A 21,743-nucleotide genomic window follows, 5' to 3' on the forward strand; every position below is an offset into this window, starting at 1 on the left:
TATTATAAATAATATATAACATATATTAATGTTATTAGATTATATATAATGATATATTAATTATATCACCATTAGTGTAATGTTAATTTATAAATTGTAAATTTTGAAGTTAATGCAATAAATCTTAACATTATTAATGATTCATGTTAATAATGTTTTTAAGGGGTGTGTGCATGTATATGTGTACACAAACACACATGTACATACACACATTCTTTGTCTTTCTTCGAAATTCAATGTCTCCTTTCCTATGTATTAATATATTTTAATGGTTATACCAATGCGAAGCACTGCCTAAAACCATTGACACAGATGTGAAACATCGGGAGAACCTAGGCACGGAGCTGCAAGTTACAAATGGTATTGACATAGATGTGAAACACCGAGAGAACCTAGGCGCGGATCAACAACTTACAAATGGTAGAAATAGGAGAGGTTATTTTCTAAATTTCGGCATACTTCAAGGCCATTTTGGCATTCTTCAAGGTCATTTTGGTAAATTTTTTCTTAAATTTTTTAATTAATCAAACCAAAGGGCTGAGCTGCAACATACAAACGGTAGAAATAGGAGAGGTCATTTCGAAAATTCGGCATATTTCGGGGTCATTTTGGTAAAATTTTTCTTAAAAATTTTAATTAATCAAACCAAATGGCTTAGCTTCAAGCCAAAGCCATTGCAGAATTGAGGTTTTACTGCAGCTTTTACATCCTCGTGTGAGAGAGAGAAGCGCGATGATGAAGTCGGGCGAGGAGGAGGGGACGACGAGCGTGAAGGTGGAGACCACCTTTATCAGCGCAGGATGCAACAGAGTTGTTAATGCAGCTGCCTGGGGCCCACCTGACCTGGTTGCCTTCGGTGTCCACAACGCGGTTGCCATATTCTGCCCGAAGGTGTGTGTGTGTGTGTGTGTGCTATATATATATATTCCTTCTGTTTTCCGCAATGATTCTTGTGGCTTGTTTATTGAAAGGATGACTGATTGGAGGATATGGTTTGGGTCAATGAGTATTCAAAAACCTGAGAGAGAGAGAGAGAGAGAGGTGCTCGTCTTTGCGAGTCACGCTGAACGGAGGTGTTACTGAGCCATTTGTACTTGCCCGCTCTGTCAGACAAGGGTGCCCTTTGAGCCCTCTATTCTTTGCCCTTGCGACACATCCAGTTCTTTCAATGTTATCTCATATAGTTCTTTCAATGTTATCTCATATGGCAGCCTCTTCTCAGTTGGCCGGACTATCGCTTCTTACAGTTCTTTCAATGTTATCTCATATGGCAGTCTCTTCTCAGTTGGCCGGACTATCGCTTCTTACAGGACAGCACTTCATTAGCCAATCCCTGGCGGATGATACTTTTATGATTTTGCGTGCGGACAAGGATAACCTTCGATGAGCATTGGATGTTTGGGGCCTCTTTGGTCAGGCGTCCGGCCTTCGTATCAATGTGCTCAAATCAGCCATTCTCAGCTGCACGGAGTTGGATTTGCAGTCCTTGGACTGGCAGGGTCTGGTTGTTCCTCGTGGCTCCATTGTCAGGCACCTTGGGTACCCTTTGGGTATTGATGTTCCCCCAAAGCAGCTTCTGCAGTGGATTTCTCAGAAAATAGTGGCTAAGTTTATGTATTGGAAATCTCAAGCCTGGCCCTTCCATATTCGTCTCAAAGTGGCCCAGACAATTATGTTGCCAATGCTCACATATTTTTTGCCATTGTTGCCCTGGACTACTACGACTCTGAATGCTCTTACTCAGTCTATTCGTTTCATGCTATGGAAGAATGACTCATTGCATGCAGGTGTTTCCTGGATCTCTTGGTCGCATACGTGCACCCCCAAATGCATGGGTGGCGGAGCTATTTTAGATGCCCAAACTCACATGCAGGCACTCCGTTGGTCTCTTTTCCGCGCCATGTGCTCGGATCATCATCCATGGGTCGATATAGCCCGTTATTTCCTTAAGAGCCATGGGCTTCTACATGGCAATACCCAAATCCGGAGTTCTTGGTGGCATGTTTTTAATGCTGATTCGCGGTTCTCCAGTTCTTCTTTGTCGCTGCTTACTCATTTGGTATGTTCCTGGAAACAAGTCCTCCAGAAGGCTCAGTGGCATCCAGCGGAGGATTGCTTGGCTACTAACTCTTTTCAATTGGAATTGCTGACAATCTCGCGTTTACTTGCATGGGAAGGTAAACATGAGCTTAGACCACAATTCAACCGGATGGCCCGTTTGGGCTTGTCTTTAGTTGCGGATGCCACCCTTGCCAGTCGCAATGTGCCTATATCTTTTCGTACAGCTAGGAGGCTTTTCAGGATCCCTCGTGGATATAGGCCTTTATGGGAACAGCTTTTGAGGATGCTCCAGAGCAGACAACCCTTTCCTGCCCTTGCTTCGGATCATCCCTGGCAGGATTGGGACCTACAAGGCCAGCTGACTTTAAGCAAAGCTTCTGCTAACCAAGTGTATCATATTCTGATTAAAGATCATCAATGGCTAGTTACCAAAGCGAATGCTTTATGGGGATTACGTAAATCCCGGTTATGGTGGAGGGCAACTGTGATGGAGGGCTGGTTGAACAAGACACCATTCAAATGTAAAGTATTTCTTTGGAGAGTGATGGTTGGTGGTCTTCCGCTAGCTTCGGCTCTTTCCAAGCGACGAATCTCCAATGGCAACTGTTTCTTTTGCACCACTGCTGTGGAATCAGCCCGTCACCGATTTATTTCTTGTCCCATCGCAAAGAAAGTCTGGTTATTTTTGTCGGCTGTTTGGCAAGGAGTGGTTGGTTTTACCCTGCGCCCCTTTGATTGGGTTTTCGGGCAGCCCAAATACCCCACTCCTGCACAGCCACATATGAAGCTCATGTATCATTTTCTTCGATATTGGGGCTGTTGGCATAACTGGACCATTCGGAATGCTTTTCTTTTTGACTCCGCCTATAATGTTCGGCGGCATATTGCGAGGCTTAAGGGCCTTTTGTATTGGCAGTTAGATCTTCTCCAGCATTCTAATTTGCTCTCTAGGGAGGACTTACGTCCCTGGCATATGGCAATTTCCTCTGCATCTTTGCCATAACGTTGTAACTTGTAGTACTTAGAACCTCTTCACATGATGGCTTAGATTGTCGTCATGTATCTTGTAATCAAGTAATCTTGTACTTTTTTTCGTAATTAATACAATTACCTTTTACGAAAAAAAAAAGAAAAAAGAGAGAGAGAGGTACTTCAACTGTCATGACTATTCTAGACTGCAACATGATACATAGAATCAAGCATCGTCCCCCCTTTGTATCCGTTTAGGTCGACTTATAGTCGATAAGTTGAGAAGGTGCTCAGTACCATTTAGTTGCAAACATTACACTTAAGACGAACAAGTCTTGAGATCCTATAAAATTCTCTATGAAGATGCTCACTACCCTTTAACTGCAAGGTGCTTTAAATGATGACAGTCACTCGAGACGAATCTTGAGTTTTTATAAAATTCCCTTTGAAGGTGCTCCATACCCTTTAGCTGCAAGGTGCTTTAAATGATGACACTCGAGATGAATAAGTACGCTTTGTTTTGGAATAGAAGACAAGACTTTGGGAGAAAGCAAGTGCTCTTTGATTGTTAACACTAGCATGTAAGACAAGCTTAGAATCCTATAAGAAAAATTTTTAATGCCACAAGCTATGGAAGCCACATTGCTTCTTGGATCTTAAAAGAAAAAGAGAGCATTGTACTCAATTGTAGTGGAGGAAACTAATAAGTTGCACATAGCATTGTGGTCAAGCGCACTGGAGAAACTGATAAGTTGCGATGTTGCTTGCTTAAATTAATCAAGCATTTTGGCAAAATAGACAAGCCAAGCTCAAATTTCTGACTATCAATATTAGCTAAAGGAAAAGATTTATATAGTTTGTGTTAGAGTGTAGCAACGTGAAAGTGGATGCATGGGCTGAGTGAAATAGATGAACATAAAAAGTAAGAGAGAGAACTTAGAAACGAAGAATGTTGAATACTGAAACCTGAAATAAATATGTACAAGGGCTGGTGTGTGAGTATGCACTCAGTTGGAACCTCACTCTCATTGACAAATACAAAGTGTGTGTGACCACAATGACTAAGATTGCCTATATGGGCTGCAGAGGGGCGAAGAAAATGAGTAGCTCTGTTAGCAAAATTGACCGGCTGCTGCTGTTGCCACATGTAGTTCAATTGCTTGGCCAACTACTTGCTGCTTGATTGTACGGCTGCTCTTGTCCATACTATTTTCCTGCCAACCTGTTTGCTCCTCTTTGCTTGCCCTTGTTAGCTTGTAATTTATTAGTGTTTCATATGTTGGTTGTGAGCTCTATTAGATTTTGACGGAGACAGATGTTTTAGCCCACTCTAGATTGTGCATTTGTTTTTCAGTGAGGTTTGAATGTGTTCACACTGGCACCAGCACACTTGCATTTTTTTTTCAATGGTTGGGGTGCCTGATATTAGTGCTAGAGTGTGTGTTTCTTGGCTTCATTATGGCACTAGCATTGTTTATTAGTTTGCCAGCTGGTCGGCAACATTTAATGCTGCTGATTGCATCAATCAATATTTTCGTTTTTGTGCTGGTCGGCCAATTTTGGGGTTTGCAGGCTATTTGTAGCCCTTCTCTACTTGAGGCAGACTATTCATCATTCTTTGGAGGTTTAGTGCACTCTACCTTAGACATTGTTCCCCTCTTGGTGTAGCCATCGTCATCAGCTTGATCCATTGTCCTCACTGATGGCTTGGGCTGCATGCAAGCATTGATAAGTTTGCCATTGTATTCAGCTTTCCATTTAGATTTAGTGCAGATTATCACTTCATTCTCTTCTCTCTTGCTGTCTCTCTCTTCTCTCTATGTTTGTGTCTCTTCTGTTGTGCACTCTCATATGGTATCCTCACCCAAGTGAAGACTTGGAGGCTTCCACAAGAGGAGACCACATCTAGGTTGCTGTTTGGAGCAGATTTGTCATGAAGAACACATTCTTGTTGCTGTTTTGGGGCCTTCTACTAAGTGTGTGGGACATCTACAAACTTCCTTTGTAGAGTGTAGCTGATTTTCCCTTTGTTCAAGTATCTTGACACCAAAACACACAATTTCTAGGGTGATTGCAGGTCTATCATAGAGATGGAGTACTGCCGGTTCAATGCATTTGATGACTCCGAATGAGGAAACCATATTTTCCTCTAAAGATAGACATTCTCACTAGTTAGAATGTCGTGAAGAGCAACACGAAGAAGGGAGATGAGAACCTTGTTTTGGAAGGGAACATCACTTTGACAAGTCTCAAAGATTGGAGCGGCTTTCTCCTCCTCGGACGATAGTGGAGGTGTGGACAAAGCTCTTTTCTCCCTATCATCAAAAGACCTTTGCCCATTGTATTACTCTTAAGAAAAAACTCAAAATGCTTTCCGTTGATGACTCTCCTTCTATAAAGGATTGCATCAACAAGATGGAGGATACGTGGGATGAGCTTCCATCCCTAGGATGGATGATATCTTTAGAGGATGTGGTAATGGTTCCCTAAGTACGATGTCTTCTACACTAGTTTGCTTATCTTTAGGGTACGTAAGACTCTTCTTTGGGAGGAGTTAGCTTCGGTTGTCTTGGAGCATGACGAGCTTCTCTAGAGATAGGAGCTAGTGGATTTCGCTCTACCAAAGCCTTTACTATAGGTGTAGGAGGGGGATACAAGAAGGCAAACAACAACAAGAAATAGGATGAGAAGAAGTCCAAGCCTAGGTGTCCATATTGTGGGAAGGGCACTCATTCAGAGAAGTGTTGGAAAAAATAACCCCATTTAATGCCAAAGGAAGATTCAAAGGATTTAAAGGCTATCCATGCTACTATTGAGCTCGTCTTTGTTCATTTGTTTGATGTTGAAGATACAACACTTGCTTCTTCCAGTGAAGAGAAGCTATGTCTTGTTGATAGTAGGGCCTCTTCACATATGATCTATCGAGAGGATTGGCTTTAGGATCTTCAGTCTAGAGGGGGTTCTATCATCATTGGGGACAACTCTTTTGTACCTGTTCATGGAGTGGGGACTCTTTCTCTTTCACTAGATAGATAGGCTTGATCTGCCAAAGTTCTTTATGTAACATATTTAGGGTTTAACCTTCTTTCTATCCATGGTTTGATATAGCTAGGTACTCACATGGTCTTCACCAGGATGCTTTGACCATCAGGGGCTCTTGTACATGTTTTATTCTTTGGACAAGTACCTAGAAGGGTGGGCTTTACAAGCTCATCACCCTTGCTGTGCGGACTTTCCACAAGCTTGGGCTGCTTTGGTATGCGCGTTATGGGCATCTAAAATTTGTTTCCATTAGACAGCCTTCTTGGAAGAAGCTAGTGGAGGGACTTCTAGATTTCCCCCCCATTCACACTTTATGCCCTAGCTGGTTATGGGGCAAGTATCATAGGTAGTCTCATCCATAGGTTGCTTCTTGCAAAAGGCTAATTTACTGTAATTTTGAAAAATTGAGATTTTAAAACCCTAATTTCTACAAACTCGGGCAACAAGCTAATTTTCTTCTTTAGTACTTGGATTAGATCAAACTAAGTAGAAAGTGCTTCTTGGATAAGAGACATATAGGAGATTACAAGACGTGGCTGAAATTTTAGCATGAGAGCTTATTCCAAATGAAGAGAGGGGTCTCCAATCTACAGGTGTGGGCTTGGGTGCTCAAGAGTGGAAAGTAGAGGTTATAAATGACAATTATTTGCTGAAAGTGACAAGTGTAGGGACACTTGTTTCTTCAAAATGACACATGTTCTCTTTTAGATGCTACATGTCACTTTTTTAAAGAAAGAAGCTTTTAAACCTTCTACTCTAAAATTCTCTCAAATGGTTAAGAATTTGAGATAGCTTTTGAACATATAATGATTCCTTGTGAAATTCTGGAGCCTTTGACACAAACAGAATTTCCATTTGAGCAACTTTCAAAAATAGTGACCTCCTAAATTTTAGGAGTTGCTAAATTTAGCTTCTAGAGAGCTTCATTATATAGATTCACTCGTTCATGGTATGTTTCTTCGATTATAAGCATTTGGTTTCACTTTTTGAAACCACTCATTATATGGGCTTTTAATCGATGTGACTATCTGAGTGTAAAAGGCTTAGTCATTTGAGCTTTTTGGTCTTCTCTTAGGCATCTCATCAATGATGACCCAAGTATAATTATAGGGCGTTTTGGCCATTGGCCACCCTTGAATAGAAAGATGAACATTTAATCATATTTTGAAACACTTAAATAATACAAACCCTCTTTCAAAGTACAAGAGCATAAAATTAATTTAAAATCATTGAGCCAATATGTCTTGGTAAGAATTGATATACAAAAGGTTTGTTATACCCAATTAAGTGTAAAAAACATTCGTGCTTAATAAATAAAAAGATCGGAGAGGAAACAAGGACATGCCAAATGCCACACCATGCCAATCTTAAAGGACATGACAGGTTATCACAAAGAATTAACTAGTTCTTCGAGTGATACATAGTTCATGAAGCGCTACGTCTATGCTCGTCTAGAAGGCTCTAGTAGGCAATGTAGTCTTTCTAATTGGCGGATAGTCTGTCTAATAAACACAGACAGTTTGTCTATCTGTTTACCTCAGTTTTTTCCACGTCAAGCATTCCTTTTCCCCCCGTAAGGGCTCTATAGTTATACCATGGCGTTGCTTACGAATGCATCTATATAGGGAGTTAGTTTTCACTCTACGCGTGTGATTCCCTATACCTAGTGGTGAACCCTCACTTGTGTAGGTCACGAGGGTGTAGTTTTGGGGTGTGCTTATGCTATACCATTTCTTTCATTGAATAATATAAGAGTATATCTTACTCTTACATATCTTGTTACCTTTTTGTGTTGTATCGAGTGATTGATTAAGTGTAGGTGTATTACACTTGGTATCAAAGCAACTCTTGCTTGGAGTCTAGGAGTACTCATGGAAGCAAGAGAGAAATCTAGTGCTTTGAAATTGTGTTGTGATATCCCATGTTGCCCTACAATGCAATGACCTTGGCGCAACATACCGTCTAAAGGCGTGATGTGGCTTCCGTGTAGCGCAACTACTACCCGAAGGCAAAAGGTGGCTTCCTTGTGGTGACAACCCTAGAGTTGAGGAAGGGCTTCCCACAACAACATGGAGTACAATGCAGGGAATGCATTCAACCCACCTGTGGTAGTTGAAGATAGGAAGAAGGGCCAAGGTCAAGAATGGAGAGAAGCTCAGGAAGAGAAAGTATGTGGATTAGAGAGGCAGTTAGAGGGCATGTCAGGCTTGCTAGATTCAATTTGGAGGAGGATTCAACAGAAGAAAGAAGAGGAGGAAAGGAGAAGAAAAATTAAAGAAGAGCAAGGGTTTAAGGAGTGGATGAAATAACAAAAAGAGAAGGAGAAGAGGTGCAAACTACAAGAGGAGATAGATAGATTAGTAGATAGACTGTCTATGGAGGATGTATCTAGAAAGTACCAAGAGATTAAGGAGAAAGAGAAGGAATTTGACGTAGGAGACAAGGAGGAGAATAAAAGAGAAGGCACGAATGGTGGAGAGGAGAGTGAAAGTTCAAGAGATGACTATGGGAAGTTCAAGATGCCACAATCCACCAACTACAAGGGAGAGAGAGATAGGTAGATAGGTACTTGAAGTATGGCAGGACAATTGAAGAGGAGAAGGAAAAAGTGGCAGCTATCTATCTTAAGGAGGATGTGGCTAGTTGGTATTTGTTAGAGCAAGAGCCAACGCGCACCATCTTCTCATGGGAGGAAGTGCAGGAGGAACTTAAGGGATTATTTCAAATTGAAAGATGGAAAAATTCAAGGTCAAGGATGAGTGGAGAAACCTCAAGGAAGCATAAGGGAAGATGAAGTAATATGTTAGTAAGTATAGGCAATTGTTGCTTCAACTCCTAAACATGGACGTAGATACCAAATTGCATGGATGGGGGCATTGAAGAGCTTGTTGTTGATATAAAGTTGTTACCATGGTTTATCTTTGCATGATAAGGCTTGTGGAAGAGGCATTGACTGAAGCACCAAAACTCCAAGTTGACAATAAAGAAGTAGAAGAAGTGCTAGAAGAATATGCAAATGTGATGCCCCTAGAGCTACCCTAAAGATTATCTCCAAAAAGAGATGTAGACCACAAGATTGAGTTGACTATTGATGTAGTATCACCAACCAATGCCCCGCATTGCATGAATCACATTGAGTTGATGGAGTTAAAGAAGCAATTGTGTAAGTTGGAAGAGGAAGGCTTCATCCAACTAAGTTGTCCCCATTTGGAGCCCTAGTATTGTTCGTTAAGAAGAAAGATGGAGGACTTATATTATGTCTAGACTAGAGGACACTCAATAATATCACCATAAAAAACAAGTACCCCATGCCCTTAGTAGAGGATTTGTTAGATAGATTACATGGAGCCAAATACTTTAGCTGCATAGATCTTAGGTCAAGCTACCATCAAATCTTATAGTCGAAGAAGGCATCCCAAAGACCGCCTTCCACACTAGATATGCAAGTTTTCAATGTCTAGTCCTCGGATTCGGACTTAGCAATGGGCTAGGAACATTTTGTGGATTGATGGATGGAGTATTCGAGCCTGAGATAGATGTGTTCATCATAATCTACATAGATAATTTGTTAGTCTATAGTAAAACCTTAGAAGAATACAAAGAGCACTTAAAGCTAGTATTCAAGAAGTTACGGTAGCATAAATTGTATGCCAAACTAGAGAAGTTCGAGTTTGTAGTGAAGGAGCTAGAATTTCTAGGATTTATTGTAGGGGAGGAAGAAATCAAGGCAGACCTCAAGAAAATGAAAGCAGTGAAGAAGTAGTCAGTGCTAAAAGCAGTCTAGGAAGTTAGAGAGTTTTTAGGCTTCACAAAATTTTGTAGAAGATTTGTGAAAGATTACAATATGGTCATGGCCCCACTATCTCAACTGACCAAAGGATAATGAAATTTCACATGGGGTAGTGATCAACAAGCATCCTTTGACTTAATGATGGAGTGCATGAGCAAGACCCTTGTACTCAAAGTGCCAGACTTCACCAAGCCCTTCAAGATCTCAACAGATGCATTTGATCATGGCATTGGGGAAGTGTTGATGCAATATGTACTATGAATCCAAGAAATTCACAAACAGAAATTAGGTGGAGTACCAACAAGAAGGAGATGCTAGTAGTAATACATTGCCTTAGAAAGTGGCAGTACTATGTGTAAGACACACATAATTGTCTTTATGGATAACATATCTCTCAAATACTTCCAATCACAACCCAAGTTGTTTGCCAAACAACTTGAATTCGACATGGAGATCAAGCACAAGCTAGATTCTACAAATAAAATAGCAAATGCATTTACTCGGAAAGTAGAGAGCATAGCCAACAACTTCTTAAAGTTAGTGAAGGAGGTCCTAGAGCATGATCAAGAGATGCACACCACACCTTAATAGAAGAAGTGAGAGTTGAGAAAATACCGCACAATATGTACACATCTGAAGAAGGGATCATTTTTGTAGGAAAGAGACTATACATCTCCAATAGTGTGGAGTTAAAGAAGATTATCTTACATGAGGTGCATGATGTGAAAGTAGGGGGACATAAAGGCCAAAGCAAGTCCCTGGAGGCCCTAAGGAGAGAGTTTTTTTAGCCCAACATGAAGGAGGAGGTTATAGATTACGTGAAGGCTTGCTCAACTTTCGAGCTAGTGAAAGCTCCATGTACCAAGATGGTTAGCTTACTTCAGCCTATGCCAATGCCAAGCCGCCCATGGGACGTCATGAGCATGGATTTCATGGTTACATCATCATCTTTGTGGTGGTGGATTATTTTTCCAAGCAAGCACACTTTGTCTAGCCAACTCACCATTGAATGCTAAGGAGATTACTCGCCTCTTATTTACTCATGTCTTTAAGTTACATCGGCTACCTTTAGCCATTGTATCAGATTGGGATGGTTGCTTCATAAGCGATATGCGGAAGAAACTCTTCAAGTCTTTGGAAACACAACTTATATTTTCCTCATCCTTTCACCCAGAGATAGATAGATAAATAGAGCGAGTGAATCGAGAAATTGAAGATTACCTTTGAAGCTATGCTTAGATGGGCCAAAAAGATTAGGCCTTGTACCTTGGTGTGCTCAAGTTCCACTACAATGGTTCAATCCACTCAACAGGGAAGGAGCTAATCACACCATTGGCCTTAGTCTCTAGGGTCATCAAAGTAAAACGCCAGGATTCGAAATATTTTTTAACGAAATGGAGAGAGAGAAATGCAGTAATCGAGTAGACTTTGGAAAAGAGAAAAATCACCATGATAGAACAAGCCAACAAGAAGCATAAAGCAATTCTCTTCACTAAGGGAGACACGGTTATTGTTCACTCCAAGCATATGTCCTTGCTAAAAAAATATGATCTGAAAGTTCAATCGTTGGTACTATGGATCATATTGTATCACCGGAGTTTTGAACAAAGTCACCTACAAGTTGGACTTTCCAAAGAGCATTTGTGTGTACAATGCCTTCCACACACATCTTCGGAGGTTCTATCCAAATACCTAATGGAGGTGGCACATTCCAATGCTTCATTCCGACGGCCCCTTCGCAATTGAGGTAAGGGCACCTTCTCAAAAAAGCCACGTGGATTTGGGATGTAGAGTCTTGTGAACGTGGAAAAGAGGCCTTCGATACTTGGTTCAAGGAGAATTCCAACAACACTTTCAATGTATCTTGAGCCATTATTTAGATCATTATAAGACTTTGGAGCCTCCACTTCTTAAATGTAATTGAGTTGAGGGTGGCCTGGAACAAAAACCAATTAAAAAAAGAGTCTAGATGGGTAGACATTGGCTAGCTTGATAGGAAAAGCTATGTTAAGACCCCTAAGTTGTAATGTGGCGGACATTGACCAGCTTGATAGAAAAGATTGTGTTAAGACTCTGCTAATGAGTCCAATCCTAGATCAACAAACATTGATTAGCTTGATAGCATGAGTTGTGTTAAGACCGTGGAATGAGTCAATAAAACCACCCTTAGATTGCGGAGGACATCAATCCATTATGTGGGGGTGAGTGTAAGGGCTTTGTAGGTATACTGTGGCTTTGTCTATGCATGTTTGTTAAGTACAGAAAATATGATATGGTACAATACGACAAAATACCATACTAAATGGTACCTTAAGATTTTTTAAGGTACGGTACGATAAAAGTACGCAACTTAAAATCCGATTCTTTTTGACAAAATAAGATGGAGAAATTGTTTGGATCTCAAATAATCTAATCCTATGGAAGAATCATATTAGTGTAAGGAGCATTTAGCTCATCCCAAAGTGCGGTTTAGATAGGAAAATAAGTATCCATGGTACCTTATGGTTCTAATACGCAAGGTATTGTACCTAAAGTATGGTACAATATGAACCCTTTCACACATGGTACTAGTGCAACTATGTGCCTATGGATGCACCTATATAGGGAGTAGTACTGACTCTGAGGCCTGTTGGATTTTCACTTTACATTTGATTCCCTACACCCAGGGTGAACTCTCACTTGTGCAGTGTCACACGGGTGTAGTCTTGGGTTGTGCCTATGCTGTATTGTTTCTTTCATTGAATAATACTAGAGTATACCTTGCTTTTATATATCGTGTTAAGTGAGTGGTTGAGAGCAAGTGCATTACACTCTATAGTCCAATTGGTTCAACTCTATAGTTTGATCCTTTCTCTTCATGAGTATACAAGGTTCTGTCCTAGTGCATGTATGCCAGTTGTGGACAACAGCAGAAGTGTGGACAAAACTTGCTTCTTTGTATCATTAGAAGACATTTGTCCATTTGATCACCTTGAAGAAGAAACTTTGGAGGTTCAATATTGATGCCTTTCCTTTCATGAAGGATCACATCAACAAGTTGGAGAAGGGATGAGCTTGCATCCCTTGGTAGGACAATATCTTCACAGGATATGGTGATGACTCTCTTGACTCAACTGCCATCTTCGAAGTATGATGTCTTCTACAGTAGCCTTCTTACATTGAAAACCCTAGAGACTTGTCTATGGGAGGAGCTAGCTTAGCTTTTCTCAGAGCTTGAAGAGCATTGCAGAGAGGTAGGAGTTAGTGGATCCAGCTCCATGATGGCTTTTATAGCAGTTATGGAAGGGAGAAAGAAGAAGAATGAGAATCAAAGACCAAGAACAATAAGGAGAAACAAGAGAATTATTTAGGCTTTGAGTCACGAGAATGTGAAATTTTATTGCTTTGCTTAGCATTTGATTAAAAGTTAATCAAATGTGCTAATGTGACTTGCAAGTTAATTATTTCATAGCGTGAGATCCACGACCCCTAAATATCAGTTGGTGCCAAAGGCAAAAGTTCTAAAAAGTTATGTCTAACAAGTACTAGGTGGTACCTGTTGTCAGATTTTGGCCTAGAGCAATTAATTAGCCACTAATGTCAGTGGTGACATTAGAGATTAGGCATTAATTAGTTAATTAATGTTGGTCTAAGGGGTTGATAACTACTCAGGGATACTTGGAAGACAAATTGGCTTAGCCAATTTAGTTATTGGTTAGTGGAATTATTTTTTTCGATATTAGTATAAATATTAAATTAATTTTTAGAATTAATATTCTGAAAATTAATTTAATAAGTTGGATAATGTTGGAAAGTCGGATTAGAAGGCTGTCACTTGACAAAACTTGCCTATACCAGTGGCAAAAACGTTTTTGGGGTTTGGTGGAAGTTCATTCAAGCTATTGTGAGACAAGAGGAGATTGTTGCGGAGCAAAGAGGTGGTGCTGATGGGATTTGCAGCCTCTAGGGACTAGTCTTATAGTAAGGAACAATAGTTTGAAGCCCTGTAGGTGTAGCTGTAGCTGATAGCATCCCAAGGTCCTTTTCGTGCAGATGATAGCATACAAGAGGGGGTGGTTGCCTTTTTGGTGGTCCTAAGGTGTAGGTGACAGCTTTCATGGCTGTTTGAGCAAGGCACTAGTAGTTTTTCAACCTTTCTTGTAATAAACTTTGAAATTTCTCTCTCTACATCATTCTCTCTTATCCTATATTTATCTCTCAAGTTATCTCAACAAAATGCAACCATTTGAGTCATCAGAGGTAGAGATATTGGAAAATCTCTAATGTAAACCCTATTTTATAGCAAAAATTAGGTTTTGACAACTACCTTGCAATGTGCATTTAGAATTGAGGCATAAGGCATGAACTCTAGCAACTGAAATTAAAGAATTTCAGGGAGATTCAAGAGGCCATCAGATTTTGGGCTTAATTTGTTTTTCAAAGAGCAAGGTGAAGGCCAATTCCTAAGCAAACCAAGGGGCCAATCGGTTTGAAGGTTGGCTGGTCATTAATGACAACAAGTAGCACTTGGATTAGCAGAGATCGGTGAATCTCAGTTGTACTCCATCCATTTTTAATAAAACATAAAAAAATACCAAAAGGGATGCCAATTTGGGGCCAACAGGTTGTCCATTGTCTAAGAATTTAGAGATACAAGTGTGCATTTTAATTGATGTGAATTAATTACTTGTTGTAATTATTGTTAAATCTGGTTATTATCACCCTATTAGAGGAGGAAGGCTTATTTCACTGTGACACAGATTCAGAGAAGCCTAGATGTCCATGCTATGGGAAGGGACATATCCTGTGGAGAAATGTTGGAAGAAGTATCCTTATTTTTGTTTGGGAGCAAAGGATGGAGCTAAATCATATAAGCCTTCCTCTACTTCTATACCAACTATTGCCCATGAGTCTGTGTTTCTTTATATTTGCGTGTTGGCTGTGCTTTGAGTCATATGAGTCTACAAGGACATTTGCTACAAGGTCTTCGTCCATCTAAGGGTATTGTTACTATTGGTGACATTTATTCGGTGCATATTAGTGGTGTTGGCACTTTTCCATTATTGCTAGCACGTTTGTAGAGCTTAATGTCCTACATGTTACAGACTTGGGCTTCCCACTTCTCTTAGTTTATGGCCTTATTGAATTTGATACTTGGATTGTCTTCATATTGAGTAGGCTGTTTTTATTGAGGATTCTTCTTCAAGAACTATTGTAGCGATGATTCAGGAGAGTGGGCTATATAGGCTCCATTTCCTTTCTTGTATGCAAGGTTCTTCATAGCAATTGTCTCTTGTTACAGACCATCTATCTCACAAGTTCTGTCCCATCCCGCATCCACTCCTCCGGTGGTTTGCTTGTATTTTCCATCTCTTTCAGAGGGGAATGATATTGGTGATGTGGTTGTGCATTCCTTGGCCCCTAGTGTTTTAGAGGGGGATTTCTAGGATTGTGAGGAGCTCCTTCAATGGCGGTCTACATCGATAAACTTCATCGGCATTGATATTCTTTCTATGACCCTCAAATCTACATATTCTTTAGCCTTTTGCCACATCTAGGATTTGGGTGGGGGAGGGGGTGTTATCTCTTGCATGTGAGCCTTAGTTTGAGTTTGATGGGAACATTAGGAGCTTTGACATTTCTGTCACGTGCTTTGATGGAGGAGGCAGCTCTATTCAGAGCATGCATTTCTTTTCTTAGTTAGATTTGCATGCATTTCTAGGCATCGATTAGCTTGTGTAGCTCTTGTAGATCATGATTTTCTATGTCTGCTCTTGTTGGTGTTTTCCCCTTGCCACTTAGCATTTTTGCATTTATTGGTGTTCATTGACTAGATTTAGTTGGCGGATTGTTACATTTAATGGCTTAGTTGGCCAATGTAGGGGAATTTCAGCTATATATGACTGGTCAATACTTTGGGTAGATCATTCTTCTTTCTCTTGGACTTTGTTCTTCTCCGTTATATGTGGGGACTATTAGTTGCACAGTTTGTCTCTATCACGATTTTCACTATCTCCGGTGTTGTCATCATTTTCTAGCCTAATTTGGTGCCCTCATTGATGCTTTGGGTTGTGTGCAGGACTGATTAGTCCACAATTGTATTCAACATTCTTTCTTTGTTTAGTGTAGATTTCTCTTTCATTCCTATTGTCTTCTCTCTTCTCCCTTTCTCTTCGTGTTTGTGTTCCTTTTCCATTGAAGCGCACCAATAGGACCATGCTTGAGATGGCCCGTTTGACGTTGGAGCATCGAGGTTTTTCTTGTTTCCCTTGGGGTAAGGTGGTTGCTACAACGCTACATATCTGCAACTAGTTTCTGACTTAATTATTACACGACACGACTTCATACTAGGATTTCTTTGGAAAGAAGCTTTCCTTGTCTCATTTTTGCATCTTTGGATGCAATACCTATGCCTAGGTAGACAAGAAGAAATGGGGCAAGTTTGACCCCAAAGAGGAAGAAGTTTATCTTTGTTGGATATAGTATGACCATGAAGGGCTACATGCTTTATGACCTGAAGAAAATAAAGATTGAGGTGAGCATGAATATGGTATTTGATGAGGCTCTAGCCTTTGATGATCCGATTGATGGTGCTTTTGTTGTAGGTCGTTCTTTACTCCTTCCTTGAGTATTTCTACTCCTTCCCCATCCCCTCAAGTGTCTTCCCTTTGATGAGGAAAATGTAGCTATACCTAGTGAGGGGGAGTCCCTATCTCGGACATGTGCATTATATGTATTAGAGGCCTCTCGTACTCCATCACAGCAAGATGCACATATTGTTATTTTATGGTGATAGAGGTGGCTTATGTAGGATGCATGTGTTTCTCATTTTCCTGATATATCGACAAGCTCACATACATCAGCCAGGATATAGCTGCAGTAGGGTAGTTCACTTTGTGTGAACTATGCCCTTATGCCTCAGATTTTACAGGATTATGAGCCTACTATTGATGAGGCTCTTGCACAAGAGGTATGGCGCTATGTATGTAGGAGGAGCTCGATTCCATTGAGTGTAATTAGACTTTAGGAGTTGTTTTTGTGTCGAGGAAAGTAGAAGCGAGATGTGAAGCGGGTCTATAAGAAACAAATACTTGGCTGATGGCACCTTGGACAAGCACAAGGCTAGGCTTATTATCAAGGGTTTTTCATAGAGAGCAAACTTGGACTGTTCGGGTTGCTTTGGCTCTTGCAATCCATCAATCGATGGCTGTTTATCAGATGGATGTAAATTCTACCTTCTTGAATGGTATTCTAGAGGAGGAGATTTATGTCGATTAGTGTTAGAATTTGTCAATTCTATGGGTAGTCCCCAATGTTTCATTTAGTTAGTTTGTAGTGTGAACACAACAAAGTTAATAAGTTGTGTCACTGCATTTAGAGTTAGTTCTAGAGTTAGCTAAGTTCAGTTGAATTAGGGATTTGGTCTACGTTAGACCTATGGTTGTGCTTTCATTCCATCAGTTTTAGTTCAACAAGTACATTATACCATTTTGGCACATACTATCTATTCACAGTTTACTCTCACTTTCTTGTTTCTCTCTCCTCCATAGCTGGTCTAGTTTCCAACGTTTGGAATTAGATCTGTATGCTCGTGGATTTTGCTCAGCCATCATCAACTGGTGCCGCTCCGCCTGAGGTGCTAAAGCCACCTGCTCAGCCCATTAGCCTACGAGAAAGAGGAAGAGGAGCTATCATGTATTGTTGCTCTAGCAGCCGCCAAAAGCTCACCAATGCCCAACCTCTGCCGCGCCTATCTCAAGTCTTGTCACCATGCTTGCCCAACAGTCTGTGTGCTCCAGCTTAATGCTGCATGTGGCACCAAGCGTTGCCTCCTGCACAACAGCGATCCTACTAGTCACTAGCGTTGTGCTGCCAACGCCTAGATGTTGCTGCCTGCTGCACGTGACTTGCTACTGTCCACAGCAGTAGCGCTACTCGCCTAGCCATAGCCTTGTCTACGCTTACATTACCATCACTGCCATTGCCACCATCATCTCTAGTGCTGCTCCATCAGTAGCAGCGTTGCCCGCCTCAAAGCTTGTTCACCACCTTGTTTGCAGTGCCGCCATCATTGTGCCTTTGCTAGTAGTGCCTGTTGCTCCTGAGCTCCGCTAAGTGCCGCCACAACTATTAACAGTTTGCATGTCATCTTGGCCTTTGCGTGTGCATCCCGAGGCATTAGAAATTTGGGGCTTTTGTGATTCTGGAATCCAACATGCATCCCAAGGTGACATTCTGTTAGTCTTTGAAATTTCTCAAAATTTATTCACGGAAATTTGAGGCTTTTGCGTGACATGCATTCCAAAGCATTGGACATGTATTGGAAGAGCATTATATTGCTGTTTATGTGACATTGGGCAAAGAAATTTATGTAAACCTGGAAATTGTAGTGAAAATTGGGGATTTTCAGCATTAAGTTGCTGTATTTAATATTGGGCATGCATACTGAGGCATATGTAGTTGTACAACATTGAATTGTTGTAAGTTGCAGATTGGGTATTGTTTATGCAACTTGGGCTGTTGGGATTTTGGTACTTGGTTGAGTATACTTCATACTTCATCTTGGAAGTGTTTGGATGCTCAGTTTGTGCATAATTTGCAGACTCAGAAGAAGAGTGAAGAATGATGAACACTGAATCATGTTGAATAAATCATGCTGATACAATGGAGAAGAAACTTGAAGATGACTGCATTGTGCTGGCTGATCAGGCAACAATATCTATAGGGAACCTTCATTGTGAAGGGAGTGAAATGCAGTCCTCCACGAAGTAGGGTATTGAAGGTAAATGCAGAAGGATGAAGGAAGGACAGCCAGCTGTAGAGGGAGTGAAACATAGTCCTCAAGGGCTGTCAGAGTGGGGAGAAGATGATGACCAGCAACCACGAGCTCTGGAGTGAGAGAATTGACAGGGTGGCCTGCCTTAGGGCAAAATGCAGCAGTAGAGGGCCTTCCAGCTGCAAAACGGAGCATGGAGAGGCAGTAGACTGCCCGTCGGAGCTGGGACAGATGCGGAAAGGGACTAAGCAGCAAAATTGAGATGCTGAAGTGGAAAATGGCAGTTCAAGGAGTAGGGTGGCCTGTCCAGACAGCAAACACAACAGTGGGCTGCTCCAGAAGATGCAAACACAGATGTGGATGCAGGTGGGCAGCAGTCTTGAGCAGTGTCGCAGGCTGGGCGACAGCGAGCTGATGGTGGTGACAACTCCAAGAACAATGGGCAACAGCCAAACAGCTCCAGAGGGCAACTCTTCGAACCACTCCCACAAGTAGCATTCACCGGGTGCTAGACAGATGGAGTAGTTGATCTGATGGATAGAAGATGATTGAAAGTGTGGGAGAGAACCAATAATTGTGTGTGTAATGGGAAGGAGTTAGTGCCCTATTTATAGGATAGACAGTCTTGAGTGGCACCCTAGAATGTGGACATCCAGCCTTTTCTGGGGCTGCAAGTGTGAAACTGAAATGAATTGACAAAAAGAAATGCAGTCAATGAATGGGTTTCTCAGCAGTGGCCAGTGAGCTTCTTTGTGAATCCTGAATATTGGTTAGATCAGCTTGACTTCAGTTGCATTTTAGTTTTTAATTGGTAGTAGGTTTCTGAATTTTTGCTGTTCTGGACTTGGCTCTGGATTCTGAGATCTTTGACTAGTTAATACATGACCTTATGTAGCAACTTTTTTCCCTTTGTTTTCTCCCTCCCTTTTTCCTTGCTGGCAAAAGGGGACTGGGAGATGTTTCTTCCTCTATTGGCATTTACTTACAATATTGCAACAAACTGTAATTGATTAACTTTGTTACAGACAGCCCAAATTCTACAGACTCTTCGTGGCCACAAAGACTTTGTCAATTGTGTTGAATGGCTGCCAAAGTACCAGATGCAGGAGAAAGATATTTGTAAGCCATTTACCTAACTATAGTTACGTAGCTGAAAACATTTTACATGGTATCCAGTCTGTCCAGCTGATAAATTTATCTTTGATTAATATTCCCCACCTTAAAGGGAAGAAGTTTGCAGTTGCAGTTTCATTTATAGAGTGTCTTGATTACGTTAGGGAGAGTTTCAGCTTGAAAAGACATGTATATTTGATTGGTAGCACACAAGTGACGTTTGCTTTTTCTAATGCCCACACTGATGCACTCTTTCTTCTCTTTGCTGTAAAAGAACCTAAATTGTTTATCATGGATGGAACTGCTACAGGTTTCAAGGAGCGAAACTACATATGATGGTATCTTGTTCAAACTCTAGGATTGTTCAAGTGAAGCTCTGAATAGAAAAGACATATGCTAGCCATGTGAATGGTTAAGATATTCCAAACTCTTAGCCAGTTGCAAGAATCAGTCTTTTGATTGCAGGAGATAACATTTGATACCTAGCTGTGTGAATTGTTTAGAGCTTTGAAAATCTAATCCAGTTGCAAAGGAGTGTGTATTGGCCTATCCTCATGCCATCTTTGCCTCTAATTATCAAAGAGAAGGTAGATTAGATTGAAATGATCTAGTAACCAGCTATAAATAAAGGATTTGAAGGAACTGCTTGTTGTCACTTCAAGGCTATGACTTGGTAAACTGTCCCTGCAGGCCAGCAGTTTATGACTTGTCCATCATGAATATTCTAGCTTTTAGCAATTTTCAAATCATTGAAATCCACAATAAAGTATGGTGGAATCAGCAATTAGGTGATAATTTATATTTGTTAGGGATGTATCTGCGTGCGTCAAGGTCTTTTATGGATTCTCAGATTCTATCTCCATCTAATTTTAGGAAAGGTGAGCATCATGGATCTACTAATGTAGGATTGTTGTCAAACTGAACAATGGAGTAGTGGTGAAATTAGCAGTTATGTAAAAATTTATCTTACTAGCTGTGGACCAGCTTGCATCAAGGTATATGATGGCTAACCAGATTCTAATCTTATAATTTTAGGGAAGGTGAGCAAGTGTCATAGATCCATCAAGGTAGGATTGTCATGGAGGAATAGCAATTCTGAATCCCTAGAAAGCTTTGCTTCAACACATGCTTTTGTATTATGGGACTTCTCAACATTTCCTTCCAGTAACGAATGAAAGGTAGAATCAGATTGGATACAAATACCCATCCATGTACTGCAGTCAGTCACTAGGTTCAGCATATGCAAACGAGAATGAAATGTTACCAACTGTAACGTGTCCACTAGAATCATCCAGGACACGTCTTAGCAGTCCATCGGAAAGGATGTCTAGAAAGTTCCGCCCGGCACTCCCATGGAATGTTACGGGTTTTGCAATCTAGGTCTTCCCGTGTCTGCCACGTAGCGGAAGTATCCTGGCCGTTCCCACTTAGGATCGACCGGAATTTGGGTTTTCCTGCTTGGTCATTAACTAGCAGCAACTAGCGTCAGACCCGAGCGAACTACTTTACGCAGAAACGCCAGGTCTGAAGCGGATTCACGCTGCACTTGGTTCAAGGAGAATGGGAAACGAGAGGGATGCAAGGCTCGACCTCTCTGCCATAAGGCATAGTCCCATTCCGTTCCCCTAAAACAGCGTGAATCGGGTAATAGGTAATTCTAAGTCATCGTTCTCGTTATTTGTTTCGGCGATGATGATCATCCCTCTGTTCGTTGAAGATTTTTGAGAAAAGTTCCCGGCTAACCGGGACCACCCATCCATAGGACAGACCCATGGTCCATCCTCCGCACTTTCCTCGGTTTGTTTTAGTTATGTAATTACCTACCACATTAATTTGACATACAACAAACAGCTTCTTTGATTAACCCTGTTAAGCACTGGTTCCTTCACGTAATCTTATCACAGGACATAGAGAAAAACAATGTCAAACAACTTCTTTATTATCATTTTATCCTTTTATCTTTGAAATACAAGGAGTTCCGCCTGTAGGCTTGTTCATAATCCGCCCGAAGGC

At 41.0% G+C, this 21,743-nt stretch overlaps 1 protein-coding gene across 6 annotated transcripts in view; it reads left to right on the forward strand.

The window, feature by feature from the left end:
- The first annotated feature begins 656 nt into the window (after positions 1–656).
- The window catches only part of ELP2 (elongator protein 2), a 129,650-nt gene continuing 108,563 nt past the window's right edge, over positions 657–21,743 (forward strand). For 2 of the 6 annotated variants that reach the window (XM_087697958.1, XM_087697960.1), the window contains exons 1-3: positions 677–891; positions 19,643–19,736; positions 20,041–20,068. In XM_087697958.1, the coding sequence (XP_087554084.1) occupies positions 818–891; positions 19,643–19,736; positions 20,041–20,068 (196 nt within the window). In that variant the 5' untranslated portion in view covers positions 677–817. Of the gene's footprint in view, positions 892–19,642; positions 19,737–20,040; positions 20,069–21,743 lie in introns of all 6 variants that reach the window. The other 4 variants (XM_087697956.1, XM_087697957.1, XM_087697954.1 and 1 more) reach the window with 2 other exon arrangements.

The sequence above is a fragment of the Lygodium microphyllum genome, chromosome 17, assembly GCF_053477565.2.
Source record: "Lygodium microphyllum isolate KBCC chromosome 17, Lygodium_microphyllum_v1.1.10, whole genome shotgun sequence".
Taxonomy (NCBI): Eukaryota; Viridiplantae; Streptophyta; class Polypodiopsida; order Schizaeales; family Lygodiaceae; genus Lygodium; species Lygodium microphyllum.